This window comes from Mchenga conophoros, linkage group LG3 (genome assembly GCF_057382185.1).
Source record: "Mchenga conophoros isolate Kocher_MC1m ecotype Shallow Benthic linkage group LG3, M_conophoros_male_GT1.1, whole genome shotgun sequence".
Taxonomy (NCBI): domain Eukaryota; kingdom Metazoa; phylum Chordata; class Actinopteri; order Cichliformes; family Cichlidae; genus Mchenga; species Mchenga conophoros.
In genome coordinates, this window is record NC_140528.1 from 19,018,816 (window position 1) to 19,034,016 (window position 15,201).

At 41.6% G+C, this 15,201-nt stretch overlaps 2 protein-coding genes across 2 annotated transcripts in view; both read right to left on the minus strand.

The window, feature by feature from the left end:
• The window catches only part of LOC146577557 (protein NLRC3-like), a 122,788-nt gene that overhangs the window by 42,471 nt on the left and 65,116 nt on the right, over positions 1–15,201 (minus strand). The window lies entirely within an intron of this gene.
• LOC146577560 (ribonuclease inhibitor-like) lies at positions 539–15,115 on the minus strand. Its single transcript, XM_085269734.1, has 5 exons — positions 15,093–15,115; positions 8,823–8,999; positions 5,455–5,631; positions 2,913–3,086; positions 539–2,237 (listed from the first exon to the last, which is right to left on the minus strand). Exons 1-5 carry the CDS (start codon positions 15,113–15,115, stop codon positions 2,225–2,227), a joined length of 564 nt encoding a protein of 187 aa, XP_085125860.1. The 3' UTR covers positions 539–2,224.

Consider the following 15,201-nt stretch of genomic DNA (forward strand, 5'->3'; position numbering starts at 1 on the left):
AAATAATCAAAATAGAAAACAAACCAATAATTGATTAAATATGTAATTAACTAATTTGAATTGTATATAAACAAATAATGAAACATTTTAAATGAAATTAATGGATAATCTATTATTAATATATTTCTTTAATTGATTATGTACATTTTTAAATTAATTACTGAAATAATTAATTCATTAGTGATGTATTAATTTAATACAACCATAAAATACCATAAAATTGCTAATTTACTCAAAATCTATTTAAAACATCAATATTAAAGGTTAAATTATGATAATGAATACATGCAACTATAACTGATGACATAAAAATGAGGATTTCTTAAGCTGAAGCCAAAGTGCTGACTCATTTTTCATGTTACTCTCAAATGTTTTCCCTAATAACAAGAACATAATTACACTTTAGCCACAAGAGGGCAGCAGCATTAATACAAGTCACATGTATATAAAGGTACAGTGATTATATTACAGTGATTTTGACAAAAACAAAACAGTTGATGGCAGTGTGTTTTTCCATGACAGAATAATTACGCACACCCCACTTTGCAGTTATTTATTTGTAAAAAATGTTTGGAATCATGTATGATTTCCGTTCCACTTTGTGTTGGTCTTTCACGTGGAATTCCAATAAAACTGATTCATGTTTGTGCTGTAATGTGACAAAATGTGGGAAAGTTCAAGGGGGCCGAATACTTTTGCAAGCCACTGTAAAGTTCACTATCAGTAACATCATAGCACCACCCAGCTGTATAGAAACTCCGTCATGCTAGCTAGTACGCAGTAAGAGTTATTGTAACTGACTGTAAAAAGTCAGCACAAGGAAAATAAACTCCACCTAAACTTGGTTTATATCTGACCCAGACAGACTGCAGGTCATAACTTCTTACCTGAAGTTCAGTTCACCTGACACTCGGACCGGCGGCCGCCTCGGGTCTCTGCTCCTCCCGCCTCCCCTTTCCCTCATCCACCTGCTGCCTCTGTGGAAGCTCCGCCATAGCCACCACCAAACAACTGACTTATTTTTACATATCGACCAGCATCCGGACAATCCGCCACCTTCCATCGTTTATACCGTTACAAAAAAATAAAAAAACATCATCGGCCCATAAAAATGAAAAATCACCATCAGTATGCCCGATGGCCAGTCCAGCTATGGTCGTGCCATCAGTTAACCCTTCACGTGGCAGCTGTGACACGCGTGCCCAGGGTTGCCGACCCCTGCTCTAAAGCATCTGATTTGGATTCCTGAGATCAAATATATTTTCCTTTGTGTTTGTTTTCTTCCCATTTGTGGCTTTAATGTAGTGTTACATCCTGTTTGTTTGCTTCCCTCTGTATACATGTCCAGATTCACTGTTATGTTTCTATTCTTACATTGCTGTGTGATCACTGTTCCCTCTGCTGACTGATGTGACCTTTTGTATCGTACACTAATACTTGTCATATTTGTATCTGCGCCTAAAAGATAAAAAGTTTTCCACGCTAAAACACAGCTCCACCTCCTGCAGTTCTCCCTCTGAACCACTAGATGTCTCTGTTATCTAAATGAAGACGTGCAGCACAGCAACCACAGCAGCGCTCAGATCACACGTGTCCTGTTATTATGTATAAAAGCATGAAACAGGTGAGACAGGTGGGATCAATATTAATGTTGTGGAAATATATGAAAAAGCAACAGAAGAGTGAAAACATTTCGTGTTTCTAGAAAGATCTTTCAGCTCACAGCTGCTCACAGACTGTATTTACAAGTGACAAACTGCAACTCTACAGTACATCTACAGTATATATCAAATATATTCTGTATTCAAATCTATTGAGTGATGTTTGAAAGTCTTTCCAGGTGAGTTTGATCCAGGAGGGTCTGAAGCCAGAGTCAGACAGAGACTGTGCAGAGACTGTAGAAGGACAGAGCAGCAGCAGAGCAGTCCAGATACACTGATGATCCTCTGTCAGATCCAGAGGGACACACAGGGATGATGCTGGACTCTACATTGTGTCTGACAGTGGAGCTGTTCTCAGAGCAGTTCACTCTGCAGCACTGACAGTCATCTGCACTTCTTCTCATTCCTCTGTCAGTCACTGCTGGATGAAGCTCTCCTCTCCACCTCCCAGTAACATGGCCCAGTCAGAGCGTCTCTACACACAAGCTGCTGCTGCTTCAACCTCTCTGGATCATCAGGACACAGCTCCTCCTCTCTCAGCACACACACCGTCCTGTTTACCATCATAGCCTCCACCTGCAGAGAGAAGAAGGAAGAGCAGAGGAGATAAACGAGTGTTTCCAGAGACTCTTCATCAGCTGTCAGTCAGTGATGCAGCACATCCAGTATAAAGAGCAGCAGGGACTTCAGTGCTGGGACTGTACTAGGACTCATTGTTGCTTCACTTTTTATAATCTTTGGATTTTTATTGAAGTTGATGAAAATGTTTTTCCCTCCTAGTTTGAGTTTGGACTTTCATTCATTAGAAGAACCTTGGTGTGTCCACTCTGAGCTCTGTAGGAACCCCAACAACAAGCCCAACAATCCAGATGGACGGTTCCAGCTGTTAACTGGAGGAATTCCATCCAAACATCTGCTCTCACTAAATTCTTCCTCACCTACAGACTGTGTTCTTCACTGCTTTAAACTTGGAAATGAATGCAGTCATTGGTCTGCGTGCTGCTTTGTTCAGAGAGCTGATTGGCTGTTGACAGTGTTTGATCAGAGCGTGTCAGCCGTTACCATGGTGACCATAAAGGTCAGAAACAGGAAGTGTTTGTGTCCAATCCTGAAGCCTGTCACCATTCTCCTCTCACAGCTTCACTGAGAAGCTGCAGCTTTACAGGAAACACTGGATCTTTGTTTCATACTGACTGTGTTTAGTACAATACTGCTGACAGCACCACCCACTCACTCCATCACTCTACTTACTCCAGAGTCTCCAGTCTGTAGTCTGGACTCTGCTGAAGATCAGACAGCTGCTTCACATCTGGATCCTTCAGGTTGTTCCAGCTCAGCTCCAGCTCTCTCAGATGGGAGGGGTTGGACTTCAGTGCTGCTGCCAGATAATCACAGCTGATCTTTGACAAACCACAGCTCTCCAATCTGTATAAAGAATGAAAGATGTAAGTTTATTAGACAAAGTGTGAGCTTGAAATCATTCAGTGTTTCATCATCTGTTCAGAGCTGAAGAAGGTTCAGAATGTAGAAGTTTAGAAAATGGAAACTCCAAACAGCTGAAGCCAACAGGAAGCAGCTTCAAACAGGAAACTGCAGAGTTTCAGACTATATGTCCTGATGCAGCCAGTTGGATTTTGGAGATTTGAATCTCTGTTCTGTGACTAAGTCCTTGAATCATTTCTTCCAGTTGGTCCAACAAGACAGACTAAGTGTTGGACATGTGTTGTGGCTCCATTAGGGGAGCTTCTAAATGTGATGTGATGGCCCCTCTGGGTCTGTCAGGTCACAGGACTGAAGAGAGCTCAAACTGGGCACACAGTTGTTCCAGTCTGGACCAAAGACTCTATACTGGGACTGAGGGACTGCTTTGACTGCACCCACTGGGACTTTTTAAAGGCTCATGTTCTCACTGAGATCATCGATTTCTACTTACATTTCTTTCTGGGAAAAATGGGGATTACTTTGGAAACAGGAAGTATTTTCCCCAATAAGCAGCCCTGGATTAGTAAATCACTCCAACATGTTCTCAGGCAGAAGAAGCTGTCTTGTTATGAGGGAGAGAAGAAAAAGATTGAGGCACAGAAACTTGTTGAAAGAGAGATAAAGCAGCTAAAATCAGGTGTAAAAGTAAAGCAGAGGATGAGCTGAATAAAGGACACTCAAGGCTGGCTTGGAAAGGAATGAAGTCCATGGTGGGGATGCAGAACAAGGAGCAAAGATGAATGTGATGCTGAATCAGCAGAAGACTTGGACTCATTGGATTCCAGCTTTGATATCATTGATTTCAATGAAGAGCTTTGTGATTGTAGCAAAGGGCTGGTAGCTCTGAGAGTCCCACTGATGAGGTGTTTGTGTGGAAATCTCTTAGTGGGACCAAAGAGAGAAAAAGCCCTGGTCCTGATGCTGTGGGAGGGAAATGATTGAAGTGTGCTGTGAGGAACTGACTGGGAGATTTTCACACATTTTCCAGTCCTCCTTGGAACAACAGGAAGTTCCCAGCATATGGAAACAAAGGTTAAGTGTCCTATGGCACTCAGTGATGATGGTGCTGTGGCCCCACCACCTCCACCTCTTTGTAAAGGAACTAACTGTCATCTGAAGCTTCAAATGGAACTAAGACTTCCTCCACTAGGTGGCAGTGTCTGATGAGAAAGTGTTAGTGGAGCTGGCCTGGAGTCAGAAACAGGAAGATGCAGGATTTGGGCTGAAATGGGGAAAAGTGGTTCGCACTAGTGCCTTAAAGCAAGAAGGTTGTAGGTTGAAGCTTGTTGGCCTTTCTGTGGAGGTTGGATGTTCTCCCACAGTCCAATGAAATGCTGCTTAGGTTCATTGGTGCTTCTAAATTGGCTGTAGGTGTGGATGTGAGAGAGTGCTTCTCTGTCTCTCTCTGTTGGCCCTGTGATGGACTGCTCACCTGTGCAGGTGGACCACGCCTCTTGCCCTATGACAGCTAGGGCACAGGCTGCAGCCCTGTGAGCCTAAGCTGAATAAACAGTTAGCAAAAATGATCCATAGATGGCCTGAAATCCCCCAGTTAGCAGTTTGGTAGATAGCTATGACATGCTAATCCCATCCAGCAGCTGTATTCTACCTGTAAGCTGATCCCTGCTGAGCCAAAGCACTTTTTCATATACAAATTACAACCTTTAATAGAAACCTATTGGTCAGCATCTTATTAGCCTGCTGTTAGCTTCATTCCACAGAAAACTGAGAGAAACTAACAGAGTTGATAAAGAATAAAGAGAAATGTGCTGATTTAAAGCCTTTGAAGTGCTTCAGATGATCTCTGTCCACTTCTGTCCACTCATTCATTCATGTAAGCTTTCTAATGCAGCTTTGATCTTCACAGTCTGCTTCATGAAACTCATTCTAACCCTGAATGTCAGAGTGTTCCTCCTTCTCTTTCCCATCATTCATGCTGGCAGTGGAGGAGATTTGGATGTTGGACTGTGTTTTGGATGATGTGTGTATGTTTGTGTTGGACTGCTGTCTGTAAAGCAAACGCACATTTTGCTTTGGATTTCAGTGTCAGACAGACTTTAAGGTGGAATGAAGAGTTGGAGAGTTTCACAGTGAATTATCCAGTGGAGGATTTTTCTTCTTCTTTGAAGGTTTGAAATGTGAACATTGTTCTGCTGCAGTCAATGGACTAAACCAGAGAAGAAGAAAACAGACTTTACCATGAAGATCCTCAGTGTGGATCAGTATAATATCAGCCTGATGTCTGCAGTTTAGTGTCAGCACAACTTTCACATCATATTCATCTCAGCACAACTAAAACATGCTGACTGACCTCAGAGTTTCAAGTCCACATCCTGGACTCTCCAGGAAACCACACAGATGCTTCACTCCTGAATCCTGCAGCTTGTAGTTGTCACTCAGGTCCAGCTGTCTCAGATGGGAGGGGTTGGACTTCAGTGCTGCTGCCAGATAATCACAGCTGATCTCTGACAAACCACAGTAACTCAATCTGTATAAAGAATGAAAGATGTAAGTTTATTAGACAAAGTGTGAGCTTGAAATCATTCAGTGTTTCATCATCTGTTCAGAGCTGAAGAAGGTTCAGAATGTAGAAGTTTAGAAAATGGAAACTCCAAACAGCTGACAGAGTTCATACGCCTTTGTCAGGGTCAAATTCAAGCAAGACCATGTGAAAATTAAAACACATCATCCTAGGTGAACTTAAACACCTTTGTTCCCCTTTTGTTAAGACATAGAAAAGTACACCACACAAAAATACTGCAAAAGGAAACGGTCGCCTTATATACATAGTGTATAAACTCAAAATGCACATTTCACTTCAAATTAAGATTAAGGCTTTGAACAGATCACATAGTTCAGTTCAACATATAAGACTTTAAGAATGCACAAGCATCTACTTAAAATCTATTTAATTTATCATCCATGATATTATTTTGTACAATTCCAATGTATTTTGTTCATCTCCCTTAAATAAACAGGCAGTCTTAAAGTATGAAATATTCATATACAAACACATATAAATGTGTGTACTGTCTCAGTGGCTGATAGTACCCCACAGGCCTCAGTGTGAGCTTGAAGACATTTATAATGTTTAAGTAGTTTAATGTGCAGGTGCTGACGATAAACACATTTTGAATGAAAGCCGGGGAACTTTGGTAGCACAGAAACAAGTGGCTATTCTTTGTGACTATATGGATCACTCACAATACCATTATTTCACACAAAGGCACCAAATTAATACTCAAAAAAGCTGCAGCAATACACACAAATATAAACAGTACTTGGTGACAACTTTGCTTTTAGCCTTTAACCCTTCTTGACTACTTTTGATGTGGCCTCTATATTTTACCTTTAAAAACAGTTTATCTTGCCAATCTGTTATTTTCTCATTTTGACCAACTGTATCAGCACAATTTATCTAAATTCAGACAAAATTTAAAATACAAGTAGAAAGTGATATTTTGACTGTAAAAACCACACACATGTTTAACGAATCATCTTCATAACTTGAAATGCAAATAGAGATTGTACATTTTTAAAAATACGCACACGTTTTGCAAACAACAAAGTTATATGGTACTATTTACCAAAAAATGCAGCCAAGGCTCAGACGTTTTTCATATAATCATTTCAAACTATTTACAGAACAATCAGGTGTCAAACAATAGTTTGTGTCACTCTAACACATATGAGAACAGCACAGGGATAAACCTGCAGGTCTGACAGCAGGTGTGTCACTCAGCGTTTACACTGCAATCTGCCTTTGTTGGCTTTAAGGCAGCAACTGTGACGATCACTAGTAGAACTGACACACAAAACAAAACAACAGCTACACACTAAATACACAAGACAACAAACTAACTTGAGACCAAACACGGTAAACGTCACAAATCTCTCACGTATCAAAACTCTCTCTCTCTTTCGCTCACTCGCTCTCTCTTGCCGGTCACTCCTAAAACTTCCCCCTTTTGCTAAACAACCAAATGTCATGTTTCCATATCATTTTTGATTGGTCGACATGGTACATTTTCCCACCTATAGGGCTTTGGAGCGTGATGTCACGGGAGATGGGCCATGCCCCCTTCCGCCATGACAGTAGGCCAGCCAAAGGATACCATTTCAGCTATGGATCGTACGTGTTGTGTTGTCGGTTGCAACGTTAGATCACACGATCGTGAAGGCAAGAAGCTGGATAACGGGCTCTCTTTTCATCGTTTTCCATCCTGGAGGCAACGTGAGGGATCCCATGTATCCGATATTACTAAACAAAGACGTCAGGCTTGGATTGCAGCGGTGAGACGAGCGGATATCGAGTTCTCTGCAATCCCCAGCTTTTTGTTGGTTTGCTCACGGCATTTTCTTTCCGGTGAGTTCTAAATTAATTCATATCACTCTTGAAAGGCTTTTAGTGTTATTTTCAACGTGCTGAGGTCATAGATAATGAGATAAAACATGCTAATGTGTGATGCTGCAGAACCACATCATGTCGACTGAGTAGCTTATGATTTGGCATTATTGCAGGCAAACCAGCATATGAAATGGATGTAACAAATCCAGACTGGGAACCAACACTGCACATGGGGCATGACGACATACCTGTATCAGACTCGGACCGGCACTCAAGGCGTACGCAACGGAAGCGAAAAAGAGCACCCATCGGAGGTAAACAACCCCCCCCCTCTAAAAACATGCTAAATTGCTATCACTGTACACTAATCCGCACATAACTTCCAGATGAATCACACACCTGTCATTGGAATATTGGTGTACATTTACCTTATGTCTAATTTTATCTTACAGGCTTTCGTTATGCAGCTGCAGAGTCTGAAGGTGTGCCCCGTGCAGAAGTGATTGATGAAGATCTGACAGAAGACCAACAGCAAAATCACAATGTCATGGAGGCAGTGGACAGCAGTTGTGTTGGACAAGTGGAGGTTGAGGTACCAGCTGCAAATGTGGATATACTGAAGAAATGTAAACCTTTTAAAATGATGACAGATTACAAACTCTCAGCTGTGTCTGTAATCAAACCTCTGTAACTTTGCTTCACTTCAGCAGCATCAGCTCATGTTCACATGTTGATTCATGGTTTGCTTCAGTTTTTGATGGACTGCAGAATATTTTGAAGGTTATCTGCTATAAAAAGCCAGAACAGGAAAATCTGCTTCATGTGTTTCTGTTTGATCCTCAGTGACTTTGACACAAAGGCCTCTGCTGTGATGATCACACCTCTGATCAAGTCTCACAGTGTCAGCTTTGTTTTTATACATATGGATATGTGCTGATAAATGATCAGAGTTATAATATTTCCCACTGCCTGCTGTGTGCCGTGACCTTTGACCTGCTAAAGACAGTCAGCTGTGGATTATTCATTGTTGTGTCTGATACTTAGAACTGTGAGGAAGAACACTACACAGTTAATCAGGGTCCCCTCTCTCTGAATCAGGGAAGGTGGGCAGGCCGCGTGTGGGCCGCGGGCCATACGTTGAGTCTCACTGTTTGAAATGTGAACATTGTTCTGCTGCAGTCAATGGACTAAACCAGAGAAGAAGAAAACAGACTTTACCATGAAGATCCTCAGTGTGGATCAGTATAATATCAGCCTGATGTCTGCAGTTTAGTGTCAGCACAACTTTCACATCATATTCATCTCAGCACAACTAAAACATGCTGACTGACCCCAGAGTTTCAAGTCCACATCCTGGACTCTCCAGGAAACCACACAGATGCTTCACTCCTGAATCCTGCAGCTTGTTGTTGGAGCTCAGGTCCAGCTCTCTCAGATGGGAGGGGTTGGACTTCAGTGCTGCTGCCAGATAATCACAGCTGATCTCTGACAAACCACAGCCCCACAATCTGTATAAAGAATGAAAGATGTAAGTTTATTAGACAAAGTGTGAGCTTGAAATCATTCAGTGTTTCATCATCTGTTCAGAGCTGAAGAAGGTTCAGAATGTAGAAGTTTAGAAAATGGAAACTCCAAACAGCTGACAGAGTTCATACGCCTTTGTCAGGGTCAAATTCAAGCAAGACCATGTGAAAATTAAAACACATCATCCTAGGTGAACTTAAACACCTTTGTTCCCCTTTTGTTAAGACATAGAAAAGTACACCACACAAAAATACTGCAAAAGGAAACGGTCGCCTTATATACATAGTGTATAAACTCAAAATGCACATTTCACTTCAAATTAAGATTAAGGCTTTGAACAGATCACATAGTTCAGTTCAACATATAAGACTTTAAGAATGCACAAGCATCTACTTAAAATCTATTTAATTTATCATCCATGATATTATTTTGTACAATTCCAATGTATTTTGTTCATCTCCCTTAAATAAACAGGCAGTCTTAAAGTATGAAATATTCATATACAAACACATATAAATGTGTGTACTGTCTCAGTGGCTGATAGTACCCCACAGGCCTCAGTGTGAGCTTGAAGACATTTATAATGTTTAAGTAGTTTAATGTGCAGGTGCTGACGATAAACACATTTTGAATGAAAGCCGGGGAACTTTGGTAGCACAGAAACAAGTGGCTATTCTTTGTGACTATATGGATCACTCACAATACCATTATTTCACACAAAGGCACCAAATTAATACTCAAAAAAGCTGCAGCAATACACACAAATATAAACAGTACTTGGTGACAACTTTGCTTTTAGCCTTTAACCCTTCTTGACTACTTTTAATGTGGCCTCTATATTTTACCTTTAAAAACAGTTTATCTTGCCAATCTGTTATTTTCTCATTTTGACCAACTGTATCAGCACAATTTATCTAAATTCAGACAAAATTTAAAATACAAGTAGAAAGTGATATTTTGACTGTAAAAACCACACACATGTTTAACGAATCATCTTCATAACTTGAAATGCAAATAGAGATTGTACATTTTTAAAAATACGCACACGTTTTGCAAACAACAAAGTTATATGGTACTATTTACCAAAAAATGCAGCCAAGGCTCAGACGTTTTTCATATAATCATTTCAAACTATTTACAGAACAATCAGGTGTCAAACAATAGTTTGTGTCACTCTAACACATATGAGAACAGCACAGGGATAAACCTGCAGGTCTGACAGCAGGTGTGTCACTCAGCGTTTACACTGCAATCTGCCTTTGTTGGCTTTAAGGCAGCAACTGTGACGATCACTAGTAGAACTGACACACAAAACAAAACAACAGCTACACACTAAATACACAAGACAACAAACTAACTTGAGACCAAACACGGTAAACGTCACAAATCTCTCACGTATCAAAACTCTCTCTCTCTTTCGCTCACTCGCTCTCTCTTGCCGGTCACTCCTAAAACTTCCCCCTTTTGCTAAACAACCAAATGTCATGTTTCCATATCATTTTTGATTGGTCGACATGGTACATTTTCCCACCTATAGGGCTTTGGAGCGTGATGTCACGGGAGATGGGCCATGCCCCCTTCCGCCATGACAGTAGGCCAGCCAAAGGATACCATTTCAGCTATGGATCGTACGTGTTGTGTTGTCGGTTGCAACGTTAGATCACACGATCGTGAAGGCAAGAAGCTGGATAACGGGCTCTCTTTTCATCGTTTTCCATCCTGGAGGCAACGTGAGGGATCCCATGTATCCGATATTACTAAACAAAGACGTCAGGCTTGGATTGCAGCGGTGAGACGAGCGGATATCGAGTTCTCTGCAATCCCCAGCTTTTTGTTGGTTTGCTCACAGCATTTTCTTTCCGGTGAGTTCTAAATTAATTCATATCACTCTTGAAAGGCTTTTAGTGTTATTTTCAACGTGCTGAGGTCATAGATAATGAGATAAAACATGCTAATGTGTGATGCTGCAGAACCACATCATGTCGACTGAGTAGCTTATGATTTGGCATTATTGCAGGCAAACCAGCATATGAAATGGATGTAACAAATCCAGACTGGGCACCAACACTGCACATGGGGCATGACGACATACCTGTATCAGACTCGGACCGGCACTCAAGGCGTACGCAACGGAAGCGAAAAAGAGCACCCATCGGAGGTAAACAACCCCCCCCCCCTCTAAAAACATACTAAATTGCTATCACTGTACACTAATCCGCACATAACTTCCAGATGAATCACACACCTGTCATTGGAATATTGGTGTACATTTACCTTATGTCTAATTTTATCTTACAGGCTTTCGTTATGCAGCTGCAGAGTCTGAAGGTGTGCCCCGTGCAGAAGTGATTGATGAAGATCTGACAGAAGACCAACAGCAAAATCACAATGTCATGGAGGCAGTGGACAGCAGTTGTGTTGGACAAGTGGAGGTTGAGGTACCAGCTGCAAATGTGGATATACTGAAGAAATGTAAACCTTTTAAAATGATGACAGATTACAAACTCTCAGCTGTGTCTGTAATCAAACCTCTGTAACTTTGCTTCACTTCAGCAGCATCAGCTCATGTTCACATGTTGATTCATGGTTTGCTTCAGTTTTTGATGGACTGCAGAATATTTTGAAGGTTATCTGCTATAAAAAGCCAGAACAGGAAAATCTGCTTCATGTGTTTCTGTTTGATCCTCAGTGACTTTGACACAAAGGCCTCTGCTGTGATGATCACACCTCTGATCAAGTCTCACAGTGTCAGCTTTGTTTTTATACATATGGATATGTGCTGATAAATGATCAGAGTTATAATATTTCCCACTGTCTGCTGTGTGCCGTGACCTTTGACCTGCTAAAGACAGTCAGCTGTGGATTATTCATTGTTGTGTCTGATACTTAGAACTGTGAGGAAGAACACTACACAGTTAATCAGGGTCCCCTCTCTCTGAATCAGGAAAGGTGGGCAGGCCGCGTGTGGGCCGCGGGCCATACGTTGAGTCTCACTGTTTGAAATGTGAACATTGTTCTGCTGCAGTCAATGGACTAAACCAGAGAAGAAGAAAACAGACTTTACCATGAAGATCCTCAGTGTGGATCAGTATAATATCAGCCTGATGTCTGCAGTTTAGTGTCAGCACAACTTTCACATCATATTCATCTCAGCACAACTAAAACATGCTGACTGACCCCAGAGTTTCAAGTCCACATCCTGGACTCTCCAGGAAACCACACAGATGCTTCACTCCTGAATCCTGCAGGTTGTAGTTGTAGCTCAGGTCCAGCTGTCTCAGATGGGAGGGGTTGGACTTCAGTGCTGCTGCCAGATAATCACAGCTGATCTCTGACAAACCACAGCTCCTCAATCTGTATAAAGAATGAAAGATGTAAGTTTATTAGACAAAGTGTGAGCTTGAAATCATTCAGTGTTTCATCATCTGTTCAGAGCTGAAGAAGGTTCAGAATGTAGAAGTTTAGAAAATGGAAACTCCAAACAGCTGAAGCCAACAGGAAGCAGCTTCAAACAAACACAACAAGAGAAAAAACTCTGAATATTTCACATTAAAGTCGTACATTTATCATAAAAACAGGACAAAGACTTGAAAAAGTCGTGTTTTTCCTTCCAGGAACCACAAGGCTTCACTTTTAAAGGTGAAGTGTGAAAGAAATGGACATATTTGAAGTCCAACACCTTTTTCCAGTCACATTATTAAAGCAGACAAACTACAAGCTCATTTTCATTCCAACAAGTCATCTTCTGACCTGGACTAACAACACTGGTCTCTATGTGCAGCTGGCTGTGAGACCAGTGCTCAGGGAGCGTCTACAAAGTGCAACACTGAAAGAACATCACACACTAGCTGTGTCCCAAAACGTCGGCTGCATCCTTCGGAGGACCCGGTATTCGCGGTCTACGTGGGCCGGGTCCTTCAAAGACCGAAAAGGCTGGAAGTGCGAGGCTGTGAAATGGGACGGTCTAGCCTTCAGATTTGCGTCACCGCTGTGTCGGTGGAGTTTAATAAACTCGGCCGTCTGCTCCTTGCTATCTAAAATATAACAGGACACTGGCGTAAATTCTCGACCGTCTCACACTTCTGTTTAATCAGTTTCCTGTTTAACGTTTATTCAGCTGTGTGAAAATCCCGGAGGAACTTTGATCTCAGCCAAACCGATTTACTCCGGAACAAATAAAACACAGAAAAAAGGCAAACAATTACATTTTTAAGTTATCCGAGTGACTTATATATCATGTTTCACCTGAGTAGCGAAAGAGCGGGGTCTGAAAACGATGAAGCCGGGCGTCCGCTGCTCTCGCCGGCTGGAGTGACCATTGAACCCCCCGGCTTGCTAGCGAGCGGGTGGGTAACAGACGTCTCCGAAAACGTCGGCACACTTTTGCAAATATGCGATGTCTTGATAAACCAAGCAGATATTTGAAGTTTACACAGCTACTTTCTCGCCTGAAAATATGTTAAAAGTTTATTTTGTGACCCAGAAAGATTAATAAGAGTAATTTGAAAACTTAGTAGCTGCCGCCATTGTTGGCAGCTGAAATTTGGCTGGGCCGCGCTATGAATTCTGGGATATGGTGGGCCACGAAGGACACACCCGACGAATCCTTCAAATTCGGGGAAATGAAGGACGCATTTGTCGGGCACATTTGAAGGAGTCGACAAATACGGACAGCCTTCATCGCCTGGCTGTGACGTAATCGGCCTTCAAATGCAGCCTCTGGAGGATGCAGCCGACGTTTTGGGACACAGCTACTAATTTGCTTCCATCATCCAACCTGAAGAGGAAACAGAGACGGCTCCCCTTCAAAGTAAAAGCTGCTCCTTTTGGACACAGTATCAAAGAAAGTCTACAGTATAACATAGAAAAGACAGAACAAAGTTTTGGTTGTTTTTAAATTGTGCAGAAATGAAACTACACTAAGCTCAATTATGTGACAGACATTTCATCCCATGTCAGTTTGGCCTCATCCTGGGCCGGATTATCCAGCACACACTCTGACCACAGGTCCATGTTGAGCAGGATGAGCTGCTGGCTAATCTGGAGGCTGTAGCAGCAGCTCACAGTCACAGTGGGTTTCCACTCATGAAAAAGCTCTGGCTGCTTCATTTCTCATCTCACATCAGAGACTTTAATGCTTCACTGAAGCTGTACTGTGATGCTTCCATATCCCAGTGAGGCCTCCATAATGATTTCAGCTGTTCTGTACACACACTGTGTGCCCTGTATGGCTCAAAGTCTCTGCAGCCTGTTTTTATCTGCTATCATCAGATCTTCATCATCCTCATTCACATCCCTCACACACTCTACAGCCTGGTCAGCACTGACTTCATCTTCACTGACTGATGGAGCACAACATGAACCTGTGGAGGCTGAAACACTGTCCTGTCAAACATCTCCCCATCACCACTCCACTTCTGTCAGCCTTTAAATGAACCCTGCTCAAGTCTGTCACTTCTGTTTGGAGCCAAAAGAGGTTAAAGATTACGCCACTACATTCTTGTCTAGAAAATATTAAAGTGTATTTGGTGACACACAAAAAAGGGTAAAAGTATAGTTTGGGTCCACACATGTCCAAACCCTGGTGTGTAGGCCTACTTAGTATTGAGAAAAGCCCACTAAAAGAACGCCCACCAGACCAAAGCAATGGTGTTGACTTGATCAGCATTAACCCCGCCCCCTGACTTTGATGGGTGAAGCTGACAAATAAAATGTATTTATGAACAGCGATGCAGGGCCAGGAGTAGCAACGTGAATTAAATAAATACATCATTAAATAATTCATTAAATGTGTCAGTAAAATAATTAAAATAGAAAACAAACCAACAAAATATGTAATTAACTAATTTGAATTGTACATAAATACTTAATGAATTATTTTAAATGAAATTAACCGATAATTCATTGTGATTTTGTTTTGTGTTTTGATGAGCTAATAATCAGCTCTCTTTTTCTCATTGTTGTTCTAAGCCGCTTATCCAAAGGTAAGGCACTACCTGTTGAATTATTTCCAAAGTGTGCCAAATTGGACATTACAAATTAAAGTCTACTCACTGAAATTACTGGGGAATGTCTGCTTTGATTTTGATGAGAATCTCATGACAGTACTGAGGATTTAATGCAGTTGGACTGCTAAAAATGATTGAATGCGGTTGGACCGCTAAAGGATTTAATACGGTTGGACCG